Here is a 21,944-nt window from a genome sequence, read left to right on the forward strand (position 1 = left end):
CAGGCCGTCCAGAGGCTTTTGGCTGCGGTTAACAGGGCCTACCTACCTCGTTCACTAACAGCACAGTGAGTGGCCTATCAATGAAACCCTCGTCTGACCTCAGAATGAGCACTCCTGCTCACGAAATACCTCCCCAACATAGGTAAAATTAAGCCTGAAAGGGCGGGGACTGCAAAATGACGTTGCCCATTACCTGTTATGACACACCCTGAAAGGAACTCAGGCCAAAGATCAGAATGAGGCAGTTTGCACTCGGGGAAAACTGGCTAGCCTTTGCTTAGTTATTTTCAGGAGAAAATTTCATGAACTCAGTTTCTTGAATCTTCCCATACTTAGAAATGCATTAAAACCATTAAGATATCTGTTCCTCACAAATAGCAGTACGTGACTGATTGCACAGCCCCCTGCCCCTAAATCACATGTATGCAGGCCCCACCCCCCCTTACCTCTTGAGAACAGTCCTCAGAGATTTCTGAGAGTCTGTCTCCTAGGTCATAATCCTCAGGCTTGTTTGAATAAATTTTTCCATCTCTCTTCTAGACTGGTTATGATTTCTCTTTGACATGTTAATTCTGTCAAAATTATAACTTAAAAAAAAATCTTCACTTACATTTTAACATCAGTTAAAATTACATAAAAACATTCAAACTACCAGGGAATTTTTCCAAAATCAAGACATCAGAGCCACCAATACTAATGACCATGCTCTTTCTTGAGAACACTGAAAGATTTTTATAATCTAATAAAATAGGGAAAAGCAGAAAAATCTGCCATTGCCAATTACTTACCACGTTCATGGTTATATAAAGGGCTCAATCAAACCTTTTATAAATGCCAAAATTCACTGGTGGGTGAGGATGAGAGCAACTGCTTTAATTCAGGCTTTTTACAACTATTAGTAACGAACTATGATTGAAATAAGTTCCATTGTTACAGTAACTCAAAATCATGCAAAAATAATAATTTTAGTTCTTTTATGAGAGGAAGGCAGAATATATTAGCATTTAATCTGCCTGAAAATAACAGTGACTCACCAGAACTATCTGGATAGCAGTCAGTCATGCAGTCAATAACACTTATGAAGGCCTCCTGCATGAAGACAACTTGTTACCAGGAGATAGGATTAGTGATAGTGGTGGAGGTTCAGCCATGTTGGTACTGCTATAAACTCCTGATGGCTTTTTAAAGTCTTGGTGGTTGCTGCTTTTTTTCAGGAAGCACCAACTAATAAACTTCTCTATGCCAAGGACATCCCAACCTACAAAGAGGAAGTAAAGTCTTACTACAAAGCAATCAGGGATTTGCCTCCATTGTCATCTTCAGAGATGGAAGAATTCTTAACTCAGGAATCTAAGGTATTGTTAGAAAGTAGAAATAAGATTACCTTTGGGCACTTAAGCCATTTCAGAATCTCTCAACAAGGCTTTCTTTCTTTAAGAAACATGAAAATGAATTTAATGAAGAAGTGGCCTTGACAGAAATCTACAAATACATCATAAAATATTTTGATGAGGTAAGATTTTAAATAACATTTAAAAAAAAACAGATACGAATCAGCCACCAGAATTTGGTTATAAAGTGTCCTGTAGGTCTCAGGATGACTCTGGCATCCCACATGGCCACAAAGGGAGGCCAGGAAGCCTGTCTGAGATGCGGGATCCTGGCACCAAGCCAGACCCTGCGTGTGGCTGCCCACCTTTGGACAAGCCATTTGATTTAATGGGGCCTATTGACACAGTTAACTTTGATGAGTAAGTAGTGGTCCTAAGAAAAGGGGCCTGCTTATGCTTGATTGTAATCTGCTAAAGTGAAGGCTAAGCTTGTTAAATCGCCTAGATTCTGTATTCAGTAGTTAAAGTATGACATATTTCTAACTTAAGCAACTATTTCAATAAACCATTCTCCTTTATGATTAATTCTCCTTAATCTGGATTTTTTTCTTTGGGAATTCACACAGACACAGTCATCAGATGCGCTGTTTCCAAATATATGTTAATTCCCCCTTCCCTGATTCCCCCCCACTCAGTCATGCTGGGACAGGCTATCCATGTCAATGGTGAGAATAGCTCACCAATTCCATTTGCTACTTGAAGATCAAGTGAAGCACTAAGGTAGGGTAGAGGCAATGAGTTCCTTAAACATGATAAGCATCCCTCTTTCCAGGGGTCAGGGGTTAGAAGGGAAGCACTGGGAGGGGAAGGGAGGGGAGGGGAAGGGAGGTAGACATCTCTGACCAGGATGCCCCCTGCCTGCTGCATTTAAGAAGAAACACTTGCCTGCATGTTGGCTGCCCAGGAATGCTTGCTGTGCTTGGAATGGCTGTGACATAATGCATAAAACAGGGCCTTGGAATTCTGGCCCCATATTTGTAAGCAAGTAGTTCGGTATTTCTTGCGAGTTTCTATTTTAAGCCGAAGTGTTGTTGATCCTGTGATAATGACTTAGCAAAACAACTTGCAAAGTGAGTATGTAAATGATCGAAGAAAATCTTGGCATCTGTTTCATACAGATTTACCACTCACAGCATCAGGAATGCAAAAAACAGAATTGTAATGCTAAAACCACAATATCTAAAATAACTGTTCTAATTGTCAACAGATTCTAAATAAACTAGAAAGAGAACGAGGGCTGGAAGAAGCTCAGAAACAACTCTTGCATGTAAAAGTCTTATTTGATGAAAAGAAGAAATGCAAGTGGATGTAAGCACTCTGGGGCCTGGCTTAATCTGGTAAAGTTCTTCAGATGACTTGGGAGCAAAATGGCTGCTTGAGCTACTCTGTGTTGTGAATTTAAGTTTGCACATAGGTTCCACTTTGAGCACTGTCTTTTTTTAAGAGACCAAGGCACATGCACAGATTTTAGAAAGCTTATCAACCACTGTGCCTGTGTGTGTACTGTGGGAACCCTTCTGTAAATAGAGCTGAAGTGGTTGTTGCCAACAGCCTCCTTGTTTACAGAGAATATAGGGCCAGTAAGCAAGGGTCAGTATTGTTTAACTACACTCTCCACTTAAGCACAATGATATAAGTGGTTTCATTTGAAAACTACAGCTATGTAGCACTTGTGACTACACTGCACCTCTGCAGACAAGGGACATTGCAAATGATCAAAACAAAATGTGAAATGAGTCATTTGGAAACAAGGTGGGGGTGTGAGGGCAACCTCGAGGATTTGCAGCATTGAGACTTTTCCCCAGTAGTTCTTGGAAAAGCCGACCGCAGAATTTGGTAGTGTGTACACTTAGCATTTGTGAGTGTGTGTGTGTGTGTGTGTTTTTAAACCAAAAACTAACAGTGTTGCAACATTGTTGAAAGGGCTCGTGTTTTTCAGTGGTCACCGACTGTACTCCATGAAACTCACCTCCATTTCACTAGAGAGCTCTAAAGCAAGGAGAGGGAGTAGGCTTCGTTAAACGTGACCGCATCTTACCCAGACACTTTAAAGTACCTACCTTTTCTTCATTTTATTTTTCCATATTAAATGTATTCAATAGTAGATGTGTTGGCTATTGTTAAAAAAAAAAATCATTAGCTTATTTCTGAGAACTTCTATCAGAACTATCTATGGAAGAGTAACTCCGTCCCTTAATCCTACATTTCTATACTACTGTTTCCTTGCTTTAGATTTCTGGTGAACCCTGTGGTTATAAATACTTGTGTGTGATTTAAAAAAATACATTTTACATTTCATGAAATTGCTGTTCACACTGGAGTATTATATATGAATATATATATATATATATATATATTTGAGGCCCATGGCCTGAAAAATATTAGTATACAACTTGGTATCTTAGTCTTACTATGTACTTTTTGAAAGTATTCCTCACAAGAGAAAGAGTTAAGAATACTGTTTTATTCATGCCTTTTTTTAAAAAAGAATTCCCTATCTAGTTATATTGTAGTCTTTTTATTGCTGATTTTTTATTCCTGAATTTTTGCTGCTCATGACCAATTTTAATACCACTGTGTTTTCCTTCTATTAAACCAGAAGTAAAAAGTTTAATTGGCAACTCTTAAACTTTCTCTGTGGCACCTTTACCTTTGGTGCTCCAAATCCCAGATTGAGGAAAGGAAAATTTTCAAGTAGCAAATAAAACATTGATCATACATTCCTTAAAATCACTTACCAACAACAATCTATGAGATAGCAGGATTTAAAAGTACATTTGTCTTAAATGAACGCAGTTCTTTTTGCTTCTCACTATCTAGTAAAGAGAGATGACACCTCAATAAACTGATCAGAGAAAATAAGCATTTATTGCCCTATAGGCGCCTTCCCAATCCTGTCACTTCTGACCACTGTCTTTCCAATGGACACACCTCAAAAATCCTACCACAGAGGTTCTTTATAAGAAAGGTCTCGTCCCCTTCTACGGCTGCTGCAGTCTTGATGTGAAGGCATTCATAGAACAGCAGGAGAGTTGAGAGCCAAGGGTAGGAGAGTTGCCCAAAAGACTTCCCCTCTTTAGGGTACAGAAATGCTAAGAAATCTCAAAGGATCAGCTACAGCTTTATCTCAGTATTTAGTAAATGCTACACGAGGGTGTCCCTGTCCGGCTCTCTGGCACATGAATCCTGTGTGGAGACTTACCTCCTTTTCCAGGGACTGTGCTGCTGGGAACTTTGGGCAAGTCACTTACCTCTTTGTGCCTCAATTTCTGTATAATATTTCTAACCTACCTCACTGAGGTGGTATGAAGAGTCACTAATGTATGTAGCGTGTTTGTCAATCCTCCAGTGAAAAGCACTATCTAGATCACATTTTGGATCACGTTAGCCAAACGCAGTACATGGCCAAATTAGATGTGTGCTGAAGACAATCAGTCACTGGGTCTATATTAAACAGCAACCAGAGAAACAAATGGCAAACAATTTCTATTTTCGAGTTTCTTTGCATATTTTTTTGGTGCAAAACCATTTATAAACTTTTCTTTTTTCTAACACTAGTGTCTACAGCAGCATTTAAAAACTAATTCTGTTACTTTTTTCTGTATTAGGGATTTAAAGTCTATTTCTTATTGTATACCTGATTGAAGCAGTTCTTGGAGATGAATGTTTTAAATGTCTATATCCAAAAATAAACATTTTGATGTAAATATGGACTGTTTTTGTATTTTTCTTCCTTCAAATTTTCTATTAATAGACTTTTTCATTCTAAGTAGCTCCACAGAAATTATTTTTCAAGAACAAAATGTCACTGTATATGCTTTGTAAATTAACAGCTATATTATATAGTAAGTAAAGCTAGTTTCTTCTAAATGATGTTAAGGCTATGCAATCTTACTCCTGGCCTCCACTGTCATCTTGGAATTTTGAATGTGATGACGTCTAGATAATGAACATTCCACTTAGTCCAGCAGACTTTAGCTTTGCCTTGTTGACATGAAGTTATTCCAGAAGAATGCCTTTAAAAGATGTTACATAAAAAAGCAAATGATGGCATACTTAGGGACACAGACAAATAAAACATTTATAACAATTTGGTTAGATCCAAAACAGTAGGAGACAAAGTTAAATACCAACATTATTTCTAAAGGGACCCCACTGGGTTCAAGTTTTACAATAAATGGCCCTTGTTTTATTATACAGCCACAGGATTTAATTATTTGTACTTTGTTATTTTCTATTAATTCTAACTCAACGAAGCCAAAATTAGTGAGATCGTCTACACTGTATGGTTAAAACAAAATTAAACACAAAACAATATAACTAGAAAAATATTTATTAAACTTTTAATAAATTATGTGCACACAGCTTTTAGAAAACGTAGTGTTGTGTAATATATATAGATATCTTAAGTTTTACGCGGACTTTAAATTGTCATCTTTTTTCAAGAACTAGAGGTTTGTAACTTTTACATATAGTAAACCAGAAAACGTTTCTGACCATGTGATTGCTAAGCACCTCAAAGAAGAAGAGGAGGGAATTCAACATAGTCATGTTTAGGCAAAAATGCCACCCCCCCAAAAAAAAATTCAACAAAGTAAAATTAATAATCAAAAAACTTGATTCCCTATTTAGTTCCTTTTTATTTGTTCATTTATTTTACATTCTCAAAGGGTTGTCAATAATATTCTAAATATCTCTGAAGCTGTCTTAGGGCTTCACTTATCATTACTATAACCTTAAAATCCTGACATTCATGCAGCACAGCATGTAGCTAGTACCTTTTCTTGAGGCACATTCAAGTGTTTTGGCAAACAGTAATAAAGTATCTAAAATGCCACATACATTAAAACTTCAAGCTTTACTGAGTCACTGATTTCATCCCTTTTGATCTGCCTTTTCTCCAAGCAAATCATTCCCCAGGAGATCCAAGTTCCTCTAGTTGTTTCCTTTGTGTTGTTTCAAGTTCTTCTAGTCTTTTGCGAAGTAGAGACAGTTCCCTTTGATGCTGTTCCTCCTTAAAAGCACAGAAAAAGGAAAAACAGAAAAAGCATTGCAAGAAAGACTGTTAGAAAAACTGGTGGAAAAATAACTGTTAGGCAGTGGCCTCAGCGCCTCTTTTATTCAGGTCTGCAACAGCTGGCAAGAAAAGGATGACCATGTTAGCAGTCTAAGAACACCAGCACCCTTTTCTCCTGCCTCAGCCTGTAGTCTTCAGCCAAGACCCAGAGTCTGTTCTTCTCTAGGTTTAAAGTTCACAGCAGAATAAATTATATAATAGTAATGCAGGGCCCAGGTGTACTTATGTGGCAACTTTCTAACAAGACAAGTTTAACAGAAGTTTATTATATAAACAAAGCACTTCATCAGAGATACAATTCAGTGACTTACAACATTAAAAATCTTCCTTGTACAACATTACAAAATGCCATTGCTTATTAACAGTTCATCTTCTGAAAATCATCTGATCAATTTGGTTCCCTCAACATCTCAGGGATTTGATAAAGTAAAACTAACTCAAGTTTTGGAAACAGACAGATTTAGGTATGAAACTCAGCTCTCAGTTATGACCTTGAGCAAGTCACTTCACCTCTCTGACTCAACTTCCTCGTCTGCAAACTGGGAATACTAATACCTTCCCTCAAAGCATTTTTCATTAGGATTAAACAAAATATTGTATGGAAAGCACAGAGTACAATACATTTGCATAAATGTTGGTAATAATCAGAATTATATGGGTGACCTAAAAACTCAACAGTTTACTCAAAGACTTTATCAGCTTCTTCCTTTCAGATGCCCAGTAGGAGACTTTACTCCTAGCACCATCACTGAAGGATTCAAATCCACTATGCCTCTCAGCAATTTTTCTGGTAAAGATTTAGGTTTTTAACTATTTAAACAGGTAAAACTTACAGAAGTATCTATCTTTTTTCTCCTAAAATAAATGCCCATACCTGCATGTGAGGAGGAAAGGACAGTTCCATGCCTGGAATCACAGTTGGTGACTGAAGACTAACAGGATTGACGGATGCTGGTGGAGGTATATTAGGAACCAAAATTAAACTTCGAAATTCATTATGTCTTCTCTGTATATCCTTTAGTCTTTTTTGAAGCCTTGTATACTCTTCAAATGGAACATTTTTTCTGAAAAAGGAAAAGCATTTCTGTTGCTTAATACAGTTATACTCTTTTGCAGAACAGTATAAGCCACAGAACATAATTTTAATTTGGATGGAAGGATTTTTAAGTTATAAGATTTACCTATATATAATACGTAAAATTCGGTTTACCTAGAAAGATAAACAGAAACATGACATGACATCTTAATTATGTGTTATTGTTGGCCCTGTAGACTGTTGACTTAAAGTTTTATTTGATAATTAATCAGAGATGAAAAACATTTTGATATTTTAACTTTAATTCTACTCCCCCAACTTATGAATCTTGAAACTAAAAGGACTCCTCAAAAAAAAGGGTGCCTTATTTTACTTCAGGAATCAAACAGAAATAGAGAAAATACCAGGTTGAATAGCATTAATTTTGTAGGTGAAATGTGGTCAAACACAGCTAATTTATTTTGCCCTATTTTTTTTTTTTAATGTACCTAATGACAAACATAAACCTACCCAATTGAAGGGAATATGACATGGATTATAAAAAACTTTTCAGGCCTTCACAGATCACCACCTTTTTGGACAATAATTTCCTAATAATCACAAGTAATCAAATATAGTTTCAAAACCATTTAAAGTTCTAGGTAATCTGTGCCATAGCTGCCCACTCTTGAACTGATAACACCTCCTCCCCCACCATTAATTTTGAAATAATAAGTTGAATTTTGTTTTAGAATGAATGTGGTGGCTTCTCACTTTGGAACAGAGAGTATTTGTAAAACTGGCATTTATTCCACAGTCTGGAAACCTCTTGGATGTTGTTTAAAAAAAAAAAAAAAAAAAAAAAACCACACACAACTGTTCACATTTTAGTACTAATTATACCCAAGAAGACCAGTGTACATTGTAAAGTATCACTGCTTGATATATAGGCAACTTCCATTACAGAAAAGTCTGATACTGTCTAAATGCTGAAGACTACCACTAATTAGCTGAATTTGAAAAGGTTTTATTAACTTAAATCACATGGGTCATACAATGCCACTACTACTAAATTAAAATGGTAAATCTCTGCTCAAAAATGCTAATGATGAAGATTATTAGTTGTGCTTGGATATAAATAAAAACCAGAAACTACTGCCCAATAATATTTTCCATGCCAAAACATTAAAAAACTGAGCCTTGATTCAAAGTTGTGGCCACAATTTAGAACTTGTAATCACTAAACTGTCTTGTAATCACAACTGTCTTGTCTCAGCAGCAAGGATTTATACCACTCCTGGCTACCAAAGCCAGGGACTGACCTTTCCATCAGTACCAACCATACAAAATATAAATGCATATGCTAAAGACCTTTTGGTTTGAAGAAACATTCAATCAGAAAAAAAACAGCAAAGATAACGAAGGAGGAGTCTAATGAAGTTTTAGGATTGTTTTAAATTTATCTTTTAAAAGCAACCCAAGTACATTATACTCAGAAACAAAGTTCTATAACATCAAAATACCACATGGGGCATATATACATACAAACATATTACCTATTTAACACCTGATTTTCTGTTTCCAATTCTTCTCTCTTTGCCTCTAAGATTTCTACCTTTTCCTGTAGTCTCTTTAATTTGTTTTCATGAAGAGATTTTCTCTAAAAAAAAAAAAAAAAAAGTGAAACAATTAATATGAACAAGTATGGTAACACATACTCTATTTGAACAAAGCTATATAGAGACTGTTTTACTCACCAAAAAAATTTTACTTAGAGGTAAGTATTTTCAGTGAATAATCAGAGCAAAGATCAGTGGATACAATACTTATTGAAAATCGCAAAGATAATAACGCACAGATCTAGCTCATACCCTCAACATAACAAACAGAACTATTATAAATGCCAAACCAGAAAATTAGCATATATAAGGAAAGAGATGGGAATCCCAGACCACCTGACCTGCCCCTTGAGAAACCTGTATGCAGGTCAGGAAGCAACAGTTAGAACCGGTCATGGAACAACAGACTGGTTCCAAATAGGAAAAGGAGTGCGTCAAGGTTGTATATTGTCACCTTGCTTATTTAACTTATATGCAGAGTACATCATGAGGAACGCTGGGCTGGAAGAAGCACAAGCTGGAATCAAGATTGCTGGGAGAAATATCAATAACCTCAGATATGCAGATGACACTACCCTTATGGCAGAAAGTGAAGAGGAACTCAAAAGCCTCTTGATGAAAGTGAAAGAGGAGAGTGAAAAGGTTGGCTTGAAGCTCAACATTCAGAAAACAAAGATCATGGCATCTGGTCCCATCACTTCATGGGAAATAGATGGAAAAACAGTGGAAACAGTGTCAGACTTTGTTTTTTTGGGCTCCAAAATCACTGCAGATGCTGATTGCAGCCATGAAATTAAAAGACGCTTGCTCCTTGGAAGGAAAGTTATGACCAACCTTGATAGTATATTAAAAAGCAGAGACATTACTTTGCCGACCAAGGTCCGTCTAGTCAAGGCAATGGTTTTTCCCGTGGTCATGTATGGATGTGAGAGTTGGACTGTGAAGAAAGCTGATCGCCGAAGAATCGATGCTTTTGAACTGTGGTGTTGGAGAAGACTCTTGAGAGTCCCTTATACTGCAAGGAGATCCAACCAGTCCATTCTAAAGGAGATCAATCCTGGATGTTCATTGGAGGGACTGATGCTAAAGCTGAAACTCCAATACTTTGGCCACCTCATGAGACGAGTTGACTCACTGGAAAAGACTCTGATGCTGGGAAAGGTTGGGGGCGGGAGGAGAAGGGGACGACGGAGAATGAGATGGCTGGATGGCATCACCGACTCTGTGGACATGAGTTTGAGTGTACTCCGGGAGTTGGTGATGGACAGGGAGGCCTGGCGTGCTGTGATTCATGGGGTCGCGGAGAGTCGGACACGACTGAGCGACTGAACTGAACTGAACTGAACTGAAGGAAATTGTGCAAATAAAAATTCTAAGGGAAGGAGTCAAATTTTACTAATGAGTTTGCCTGTCACCTGATAATCATGAGCTCTTCAATTTCCCAGAAGATACCGTGGGTTTAAAATAACTATAAATTTAAAATTAAAAGCAAGTTTGCAATTGATAAATCACTACCAAAGTAGTAAATTAAAGGATCAGACAGCTAAGACTGATTATGGATGCATCTCAGTTTGAAAGCATGCCTTTCTAAAGGGAAAATTTTCTTATAATATGGAAAAATCTATGTATAATGCAAAACAAGTAAATGAAAAAAGGTAATACCTCATGCGAAGAGTTGACTCACTGGAAAAGACTCTGATGCTGGGAGGGATTGGGGGCAGGAGGAGAAGGGGACGACAGAGAATGAGAATGATGGATGGCATCACCGACTTGATGGACATGAGTTTGAGTGAACTCCGGGAGTTGGTGATAGACAGGGAGGCCTGGCGTGCTGTGATTCATGGGGTCGCAAAGAGACGGACACGACTGAGTGACTGAACTGAACTGAATACCTTTTAAATTTTATAAAAAGTTTGCCTTAAAAAAAAAAAAACCTATAAACGTTGACACTCACTTAGTAGCTATAGACCTTTTAGGTTTTTGGTTACTAGCTCTTTACTAAAGGATAACAGGTTTACTGAAGAATGGGTAGAATATAAATGTACAGCAGAATGTAAAACCACAAAGCAAACACTGATGTCACCTCACAGGTCAAGAGCACTGCCATACCAAAAGGGCCCCTACCCTTCTCTCCCTTTCAATCTCTACCCTCCCTGTCTGAAAACATAACCAACTAATTTACTTCTAAAGCTGCAGTTTAGTTTTGCCTGTTTTTGAACTTCATGCAAACAGAATCATAGCACACATTCTTTTACAGATGGCTTTTTTCTTTTACTCAATACTGGGAGATTTATTCACGGTATTGCTTACAGGCAGAGTTCACTCATTGCCTACCCTGGCACTAAAACCACTTTTCTGTCTTTTATTAGCGCAAGTATATATTAATGTATTGACAGGTGATTCGGGATTCTATTTATTCACCCACACACATCAAAGAAATCATACAGTGTATATACTTCCATCTCTCGATTTTTTGTTGTTCAACATTTCATCTTCATGATTAAGTCATGTTTATTGCATATCACAGTTCTCTATTGTTATGCCATTATCCATTTTACAAATACCTCATATTTTATCCATTCTCCTCTTGATAACAATTTGAATTGTTTCTAGTTTGAAGCTACTACGAATAAAGTTTTTATGAACACTGCTGAATATGCTTTTGGTAGATATACATCCTCATTTCTCTTTGAGTACATATTCAGGAATGAGTCATACACAATACATATGTTTTAACTTTAGTAAAACTGGCAGTTTTCTAAAGTGGTTCTAACAAATTATTAATCACATCTTGTGTGTATGCTTAGCCACATCTGACTGTGTGACCCCATGGACTATAGCCCACCAGGCTCCTCTATCCATGGGATTTTCCAGACAAGAATACTGGAGTGGGTTGCCATGCCCTTCTCCAGGGGATCTTCCTGACCCAGGGACTGAACCCAGGTCTCCTGCACTGTAGGCAGATTCTTTACCGTCTGTCTGAGCCATCAGGAAAGCCTATTAATCACATACCCACCAGCAATATATGAGAGTTCAAACTGCTCTGCATCTTTACCAACACTTGGTATGGTCAGTCTTTTTAAAATTTTAGCTACTGTGGTGGAATAGAATAATGTTACTGTACCTTTAATTTGCATTTTCCTGTTATCTAATGAGGGTATCTTTTTATGCATACTGGCCATCTGGATATCCTTTTTTAATGAAATGTTTGTCCTAGTCTTTTCCCTGTTTAAGAAAATATTTTGAGTAATCTATTTGTAGGAATTCTTTACATATTCAGAATATGAATACTTTGTCCGATATGTGTGTGGCAGATTGACCTCCCAGTGTGTGGTAATATTTTTTCTCTTAAGAGTGTCATTTTATTCAAAAAAAAAGTGACACTTTTATGTCATTTATCATTCATATCTCTTAGGATTAGTTCTTTTTTTAATGTCCTGTTTCAGAAATCTTTACTTATCCCAAGATCTTAAGATTTTCTCAAGCTTTTTTCTAGCAGTTTTATTTACCCTCACATTTGGGTCTGTGGTTCATTTCTATCTAATTAGGTTGGGTGAAGGGTAACCAATGGACCCTATATCCTTTAAGTCCTCCAGCTTTGTTGTTGTTGTTCAAGATTGCCTCGGTTGTTCTAGTCCTTTGTACTTTCATATGAATTTTAGAATCCACTTTCCAGTTTCCACAAGGAAAACTACTGAAATTTTGATGAGAACTGCATTCAATTGGTAGGTCAGTTTGGGAAGAACTGACATCTTAATAATATTGAGCCTTTCAAATCAAACATGGTATAGTTTCCCTTTAGCTAGGTCTTTAGTTTTTCTTAGAAATATTTGCAGTTTTCAGTGTAGACTTGCATATCTTTCATTAGATTTGTTCCTAAATATTTTGTGCTTCTTATGCTAACGTAAATAGATTTAAATATTTCATTTTCTGTTTGTTGTCTATATAAAGAAAGAACTGAATATCACAGAAATGCAAGTAAAAATTACAATGAGATACCACCTTACAACTGTTAGAATGGATATTCTCAAAAAGACAAGAAACAAGTGTTGGTGAGAATGTGGAAAAAAGGGAACCTTCTTGCACTGTTGGTGGGATTGTGCAGCCACTATGCAAATTTATGCAGCCACTATGGAAAACAGTGGGCTTCCCAGGTGGCTCAGTGATAAAGAATCTGCTTGCCAATGCAACAGGCACAGGAGATACGAGTTTGATCCCTGGGTTGGAAGATTCCTCGAGTAAGAAATGGCAAATCGCTGCAGTATTCTTGCCTGGAAAATTCCATGGACAGAGGAGCCTGGTGAGCTATCTAGTGCATGGGGTTGCAAAGAGTCTGACATAACTTAGCAACTAAGCATGGTGACATGGGAAATAGTATGGAGATTCCTCAAAAAATTAAAAATAGAACTACCAGTAATTCCACCTCTGGATATTTATCTGAGAAAAAAATACTAACTTGAAAAGGCATATGCACCCCACGTTCACTGAAGCATTATTTACAATAGCCAAGACATGAAAGCAAGTGTCCATCAATGGATAAATGGGTAAAGAAAATGTGATACACACACATTAGAATATGATCCAGCCATAATAAAGAAGAAAATCTTGCCATTTGCAACAACATGGATGGGTCCTGAGGACATTTTGCTAAGTATAATAAACTAGATTGAGAAAGAAAAACTACCATGTAATCTCACTTATATGTGGAATCTTTAAAATAAAATAAGATCAAAGATATAGAGAACAGATGGGCAGTTGCCAAAGGCAGGAGCTGAGGGATGGGTAAAATGGGTGAAGTAGATCAAAAGGTACAAACTTTCAGTTAAAGAATAAATAACTCCTATGGATGTAATGTATAGCATGGTGATTATAGTTAATAACACTGCATTGCATATTTGAAAGTTGCTAAGAGATTTATCTTAAAAGTTCTCATCACAGAAACAATTCTGAAGCTATATATGGTGATGGATGTTGACTATTAACGAGATTTACTGTGGTAATAATTTTATTATACAAGTATCAAATTTTCTCTATGGAAGGTTTTAAACTAAGGATTCCATTTCCCTTATAGATACAGGACTATTTAGATTTCCTAATTTTTGTATTAGTTTTATTGAGATGTTCAAGGAATTTGTTCACCTAAATTGCATTAACATAGTTGTTTTTATAATATTCTGTTTTTAATATCTGTAAGATGTATAGTGATATCCCCCTTTTCATCAGGATTGAATCTGGGTCTCCTGTATTGCAGGCAGATTCTTTACCATCTGAGCTACCAGGGCCCATTATATTGTCCAATCCTGTTTATTTACTTACCTACCTATGAGGAGTCTGGGGTGAATCAATTTTATCACCATCTTTTCAGATTGATCAGTCTTGGCAAGTTAAATTTTCTCTATTGTATATTTTCTCTTCATTGATTTCTGCTAAATCTACCCACAGAGTTCATAATTCAGTTAATTCAGTGTTTTTTAGTTCTCAATTTGCCATTAAAAAAAATGTCTTCTAGTTTTCTGGTGCAATTCTCAAGCACTTATTTTGGAGCATACACAACACGGTACTTTTAAAGTCTATGTCTGATAACTCCATTACTTGGATCCCCTATGGGGGGTTTGCTTACATTGGTTGTTACTTCTCTTGATTTTCAGTGTTGTTTCCTCATGCAGCTATTTTTAAACCATTGTTAATAGAAGTTTGTTAAAACTGATGAACCCATATTGATACATTACTATTAGCTGAGGTCCACAGTTTCCACGTCATCCTTTGTGTTGTTCAGTCCTATGGTTCCATCACATGCGTAATGTCATGTATTCACTACTGTGTGTGTGTTAATTGTTCAGTCGTGTCCACTACTGTAGCATCATACAAAAAGAGTTTCACTGCCATAAAAATTCCCTGTGCTCTACCTGTTTATCCTACTCCCTAACCTCACAAACTCTGGCAACCACTGATATTTTTTCTGTCTCCATAGTTCTGCCTTTTCTAGAATGTCATGTATTTGAAATCACATAGTAAACAATCTTTTAGACCAGCTCTTTTCATTTAGTAATATGCATTTAAGGTTCCCCCATGTCTCTGCATGGCTTAATAGCTCATTCCCTTTTTATCACTGAATAATATTCTCTTCTGTGGATATAGCAAAGTTTTTTTTTAACCATGCACCTACTTAAGGACATATTTCTTGCTTCCAAGTTTTGGCAATAATGAACAAAGCTGCTATAAATGTTTTTGCACAGTGTTGTGCGTGCGTGAGTGTGTGTGTGAGAACATAAGTCTTCAATTCATTTGAATAAATAAATTGGAGTGTGATTGCTGGACTGTATGGCCAGACTGTTTCAGCTTTGTAAAAAAAAAGCCAAAGTATCTTCCAAAATGGCTGTATCATTTTACAATCCCACCAGAAATAAAGTTCCTATTGTTACATACTGTGTTTTGGATATTAGTCATTCCAATAAATGTGCAGGGATGTCTATGTTTATTTTTTATTTAGGGATAGATGTTATAATTTAAAAACCGAGGGAGTAACTTGAAGCCTACAATGTTAGTTTCCCTTAGAAAAGATTTATACTTGTTTCTGGCAGACAGCTAGGAACACTAACAAATAGGGGTTAATTTAATCTAGTTATAAGGACAGATTATCTGAAGCTGTGCTTCAAAACCTGCAAGGACCAAGCTATTTTCAATTCACTCTTAGTCCAAGGGTATATTCCTTCACAATATCAACCCAAAGCACTAGTGGACTCAGACCTGAGACCCTCTCTCTAGCAGATTCTGAACTCTGATTTTTGTTCCCCTATGAGGTTGTCAAAAACTTTGCTTCACTTCTCAGTTCTCTCTTCTAGAACTGGCAGTTTCCTCTAAGGGAAAAGCAGCCAAATGCTGTGCTCACCTCTCTAGGTTTCCTATCTCTCCAGGATCTTGGCCTCTTAATTCTTCACTGCCCTTCATGGGGATATTTTTAAAAATATTTTGTCTGCTTCTTCTAGTTCTCATGTGGAGAGCTGATCCACATATTTCCTAGTCTGTTATTATCAAAAGCGTATGCTCCTTTTAGGTATTTTAGTTCAACTATCAGCAGACATTTTAAAGATGGAAATGCTTAATACTTCATTATTATATGATTATATAAAACTTTAATCTTAAAATCTAGTTATATTTCTCCATTTTTACTGCTCATTTAAACTGTAGCAAAATACAACTGTTTCACTTTCATCAAATCTTAACCAAGTATGTCTATTTACATACACACACATATACAGAGTGCCCACTTAATTGGGCTCTATTTTAATCATAGGTAATACAAACTGTAGGGATTTCTGAGGGAACTCCAATCAATAAGGACAAAAACATGAGAAAAGGATTTTTGGAAAGGATAAGAATTGAATAAGAAGGAACTGTAATTCTATAAGAATGTGGATTCCCCTGAAGTTTCTCCTGCAGTGGGCTGATGGGTAAAAGCAATGTTTTGAAAAGATTAATATGGCATCAATGTAAAAGATGGGCTCTGAAGTTTGCCTCTTAAGAGGCAAATCTGGAGATAAGCTTCTTGAAGATAGGCGTCATGACACTTGTTATCCTCATCACTGTAAAAACAAAGCCATTTACTGAGCACTCTTCTTTGCCAGGAACTGAGCTAGAATGCTATAAAAGAGCTGCATGGCTGGTTGACTAGTAGACTCAGTGAATGTCTTAGACTCTAACATTATCTTAATTTCTTCATAGAACCCTCATTATCTTGACTTAAATCTCCTTCAAAGTCACCTGGAGAAACTGACCTTAGTTAAAAACAACTCTACTGACTGCACAGTTGGACCTACAGCAACTGAAATACAGCTGGCATGCACACGTGCATTCACACATACACAAAATTATGCTGATTGGTCTCACCTTAAATTAACCAGCACTAACTTCAAATGGGGCTTTCCAGGTGGTTCAGTGGTAAAGAATTCATCTGCCAAGCAGGAGACATAGGTTCAATCCCTGAGTCAGGACAATCCCCTGAAGAGGAAAATAGCAACCTACTCCACTTCCAGAGGAGTCTGGTGGGCTATAGTCCATGGGGTCCCAGAGAGTCAGACATGACTTAATGACTAAACAACGTCCAATGGGCCCCAGAGTGGTACCTGGGATTTCTACTAATTCCCCTAATCCAATCACTCTCCCAAACTCTTACATTCCTTCACAACTTCTTGTCTCTCCTCAAATCTGTTAGACCTCCACTCTTCACAGTCTGAGCTGGTGACCCAGATTCTTTTTCACATTGAGAAAATAGCAGCAATCAGTAGAGAATTTCCACACATTCCCATTACATCCATCAATTTATCAGGAATTTACAACTAAATATTTTGTCATCTTTCCAGTTACAACAGAGACATTGTGTCCCAACCCCTTCCCCCTCTGAACTGAATCTAATGCCTTTCGGCCTACTAAAACACATCGTCCCTTCATTTGCCCTCTTTCTCCACAACATCAGTTTTCCCCCTGCAACTGAATCATCCTATAATTGCTTCTTAAAAGAAGCCTCTGCTCCCACAATCTGAGCTATCTTACCCCAGTTCTTTGTTCTTCACAACAAAAATCCTTGGACAAACTATGTTCTACTTCAATCAGACCTGCATACCTACTATTCCACAGGAACAACTTTGGACAAAGCCACCAACACTGATCACAAGGTTGTTGTTCAGTTGCTCAATTGTGTCTGACTTTTTGTGATCCCATGGACTGCAGCACGCCAGGCTTCCCTGTCCTTCATCATCTCCTGGAGCTTGTTCAAACTCATGTTCCATTGAATCAGTGATGCCATCCAACCATCTCATCCTCTGTTGTCCCCTTCTCCTCCTCCTATCATTTCCAGCATCAGGTGACCAAAGTATTGGTGCTTCAGCTTCAGCATCAGTCCTTCCAATGAATATTCAGGGTTGATTTCCTTAAGGATGGACTGGTTTGATCTCCGTGCTGTCCAAGGGACTCTCAGAAAGCTTCTCCAACACCACAGTTTGAAAGCATCAATTCTCGGGTGCTCAGCCATCTTTATGGTCCAACTCTTACATCCATACATGACTACTGGAAAAACCATAGCTTTGACAAGATGGACCTTTGTTGGCAAAGTAATGTCTCTCCTTTTTAATATGCTGTCTAGGTTTGTCATAGCTTTTCTTCCAAGGAGCAACCATCTTTTAATTTCATGGCTGCAGGCACCATCCGCAGTGATTTTGGAGCCTAAGCAAATAAAAGTCTGTCACTATTACCATTGTTTCCCCATCTATTTGCCATAAAGTGATGGGACTGGATGCCATGATCTTAGTTTTTTGAATGGTGAGTTTTAAGCCAGTTTTTTCACTCTCTTCTTTCACCTTCATCAAGAGGCTCTTTAGTTCTTTTTCACTTTCTGCCATAAGGGTGGTGTCATCTGCATATCTGAGGTTATTGATACTTCTCCCAGCAATCTTGATTTCAGCTTGAGCTTTATCCAGTCCAGCATTTTGCATGATGTTCTCTGCATATAAGTTAAATAAACAGGGTGATAAAATACAGCCGTGATGCACTCCTTTCCCAATTTTGAACCAGTCGGTTGTTCCATATTCAGTTCTAACTGTTGCTTCTGAACCTGCATACAGTTTTCTCAGGAGGTAGGTAAGGTGGTCTGGTATTCTGATCTCTTGAAGAATTTTCCAGTTTGTTGCGATCCACACAGTCAAAGGCTTTAGTATAGTCAATGAACCAGAAATAGATATTTTCTGGAAGTCATTTGGTTTTTCAATGATCCAACAGATGTTGGCAATTTGATCTCTGGTTCCTCTGTCTTTTCTAAATCCAGGTTGAACATCTGGAAGTTTTTGGTTCATGTACTGTTGAAGCCAGCTTCGAGGATTTTGAGCATGACCATGCTAGCGTGTGAGATGAGTACAACTGTGCAGTAGTTTAAACATTCTTTGGCAATGCTCTTCTTTGGAACTGGAATGAAAACTGACCTTTTCCAGTCCTGCAGCCACTGTTGAGATTTCCAAATTTGCTGGCATACTGAGTGCAGCATCATCTTTTTAGGATTTGAAATAGCTCCGCTGGAATTCCATTAACTCTACTAGCTTTGGGCTTCCCTGGTGGCTCAGACAGTAAAGAATCTGCCTGCAATGCAGGAGACTTGGGTTCAGTCCTTGGATTGGCACTGCAAACTGCTTCCCTTGTAGTTCAGTAGGTAAAGAATCTGCCTGCAGTCTCTGGGTTCGATCCCTGGGTTGGGAAGATTCCCTGGAGAAGGAAATGGCAACTCACTCCAGTATCCTTGCCTGGAAAATCTCATGGACAGAGGAGCCTGGTGGGCTGCAGTCCGTGGGTTCGCAAAGAGTCGGGCACGACAGAACGACTAACAAACTTATTCTTGCCTAGAGAATCCCCATGGATAGAGAAGCCTGGTGGGCTACAGTTCATGGGGGTCACAAAGAGTTGGACATGACTGAGCGACTAAGCACACCACTAGCTTTGTTTGTAGTAATGCTTCCTATGGCCCACTTGACTTTACACTCCAGGATATATGGTTCTAGATGACAGATCACACCATCATGGTTATCCAGATTATTAAGATCTTTTTTGTATAGTTCTTCTTTGTATTCTTGCCAACTCTTCTTAATATCTTCTGCTTCTGTTAGGTTCTTACCATTTCTGTCCTTTACTGTGCCCATCTTTGCATGAAATGTTCCCTTGGTGTCTCTCATTTTCTTGAAGAGATCTCTAGTCCTTCCCATTATATTGGTTTCCTCTAGTTTTTCTTTTTAATACTCACAAAGCCAAATAAATTCTGTCATCTTACTATTTTATCATCTTACCATTGTGAAATAAAGTTCACATTATGGGAAGACAAGAAAAATTTAAACATAAAAATTCTTCTCTGCCTTTGGCCTCCTCTCCTCTCATTGTGTATCTGTCATTATGCATTGACCAAATCTCCCCCATCAGCAGGAATAATATCTGCTCAACCATAAATGGCAACATTCTCCTAGCATCAACAAGACAACACCTTGAAAGATAACATTCCCTCTTGATCCTGTAAAGGGTCACACGACCCATGTAACAATGGTGCTTAATTCTGGATTGTGTAAACTGTCACTTATATGTCATTTAATGTACAGCTGTCTCAAAAAAAACTTAAATAAACTGCATCTTGACTTCTAATGGGAGAAACAGCTCTCAGAGCTTTCTGAGATGCTCTTCGGTTATAATCCTCAAATTTGTCTCGAATAATATTTTACAATTCTTTCTTATATTGATTGATAAATTTTTCATTGACACTAAAGAGCCTCTTGATGAAAGTGAAAGAGGAGAGTGAAAAAGTTGGCTTATAACTCAACATTTATAACTCAAAACTAAGATCATGGCATCCAGTCCCATCACTTCATGGCAAACAGATGGAGAAACAGTGGCAACAGTGACAGACTTTATTTTCTTGGGCTCCAAAATCACTGCAGATGGTGATTGCAGCCATGAAATTAAAAGACGCTTGCTCCTTGGAAGAAAAGATATGACAAACCTAGACAGCTTATTAAAAAGCAGACATTACTTTACCGACAAAGGTCCATCTTGTCAAAGCTATGGTTTTTCCAGTAGTCATGTATGGATGTGCGAGTTGGACTATGAAGAAAGCTGAGCACCGAAGAATTGATGCTTTTGAACTCTGGTGTTAGAAAAGACTCTTGAGAGTCCCTTGGACTTCAAGGAGATCCAACTAGTCCATCCTAAAGGAAATCAGTCCTGAATATTCATTGGAAGGACTGATGCTGAAGCTGAAGCACTGACTCACTGGAAAAGACCCTGATGCTGGGAAAGACTGAAGGCAGGAGAAGGGGACGACAGAGGATGAGATGATTGGATGGCATCACCGATGTGATGGACATGAGTTTGAGTAGGCTCCGGGAGTTGGTGATAGATAGAGAAGCCTGGTGTGCTGCAGTCCATGGGGTTGCAAAGAGTCGGACATGACTGAGCGACTGATCTGATCTGATCTGATGAATGTCATTTGACACGGCTAATTATTCTTGAAGCATCCGATACTTTGGCATCCGATACTTTATTGGTTCTTTTCCTATCATACTGGCCACTCTGCCTTAACTTCTCAATTTCTAAAGTTTGGAATTCCTCAAAACTCAATCCTCAAACCTGTTCTTTTTGGTCTTCCTTCACTTTCTAGGTGACCTCATTTAGTCCCATTTACAATTTGCTTTCAATACCATTTACACATTGGTGACCCCAAATCTTTTAACTCCAGCCCAGTCCTATTCCCTGAAGCCCTGATTCATGTATTCACCAGAATACTTAATATCTCCACTTGGAAGTCTAGTGGGCATCTCAAAGAGTTAATGTGTCCAAAGGCATTTTTGTTTTACCCCTGAATCTGTCCCATCCACGGTCTTTCCCATGTCAGTAAAAAGTAACCAGGTACTCAAGCCCAACATCTCAGTCACCTTTGATGTATCTCCTTAATACCCTATAACCACTGTAAGCTCCACCTTTAAAAATGCATCCAGAATCTTACCATCAGTCTACTACTAGTTCTCTACAGCTCTCATCTGGACTAGGGAAAAGTGGTCTTCCTGAGTCCTCTTTGCCCCGCTACACAACAGGCAGAATTCTCTTAAAATATAATTCAGATTATATCATGTCTAAATTCAAAACTCTCTATGTGTGTTCCTATTATTCAGAATAAAATGCAAAAAAAAGCCCCGATATCACCTAGCCTCCTCCTACTTCTCTCCATTCCAGCTAATCAGGTCTCCCTTCTTGTATTCCTTCAACATACCCAGTCGACTCCTGCCTCCACCTTTTACTTTCTATTCCCTCTGGAACATTCC

The 21,944-nt window shown here is 37.9% G+C and overlaps 2 protein-coding genes across 13 annotated transcripts in view; one reads left to right on the plus strand and one right to left on the minus strand.

Annotated features, from left to right (window-relative positions):
* Positions 1–2,726, plus strand: part of PLXNC1 (plexin C1) — a 155,095-nt gene extending 152,369 nt beyond the window's left edge. For both annotated transcript variants that reach the window (XM_055395469.2, XM_055395470.2), the window contains 3 exons: positions 1,215–1,355; positions 1,439–1,513; positions 2,599–2,726. In XM_055395469.2, the coding sequence (XP_055251444.2) occupies positions 1,215–1,355; positions 1,439–1,513; positions 2,599–2,703 (321 nt within the window). In that variant the 3' untranslated portion in view covers positions 2,704–2,726. The remainder of the gene's footprint in view (positions 1–1,214; positions 1,356–1,438; positions 1,514–2,598) is intronic.
* CEP83 (centrosomal protein 83) overlaps positions 1–21,944 on the minus strand; it is a 146,013-nt gene that overhangs the window by 2,374 nt on the left and 121,695 nt on the right. For 3 of the 11 annotated variants that reach the window (XM_055395472.2, XM_088836860.1, XM_088836861.1), the window contains 3 exons: positions 9,040–9,143; positions 7,343–7,532; positions 5,450–6,405 (listed from right to left, as the gene is read on the minus strand). In XM_055395472.2, coding sequence (XP_055251447.1) covers positions 6,301–6,405; positions 7,343–7,532; positions 9,040–9,143 — 399 coding nt within the window. In that variant the 3' untranslated portion in view covers positions 5,450–6,300. Of the gene's footprint in view, positions 1–446; positions 588–1,034; positions 1,259–2,276; positions 5,408–5,447; positions 6,406–7,342; positions 7,533–9,039; positions 9,144–10,764; positions 10,934–21,944 lie in introns of those variants that run through there. The other 8 variants (XM_088836864.1, XM_088836862.1, XR_008681825.2 and 5 more) reach the window with 7 other exon arrangements.

The sequence above is a fragment of the Moschus berezovskii genome, chromosome 6 (assembly GCF_049115385.1).
Source record: "Moschus berezovskii isolate FMDL1 chromosome 6, NW_MosBer_1.0, whole genome shotgun sequence".
Lineage (NCBI taxonomy): Eukaryota > Metazoa > Chordata > Mammalia > Artiodactyla > Moschidae > Moschus > Moschus berezovskii.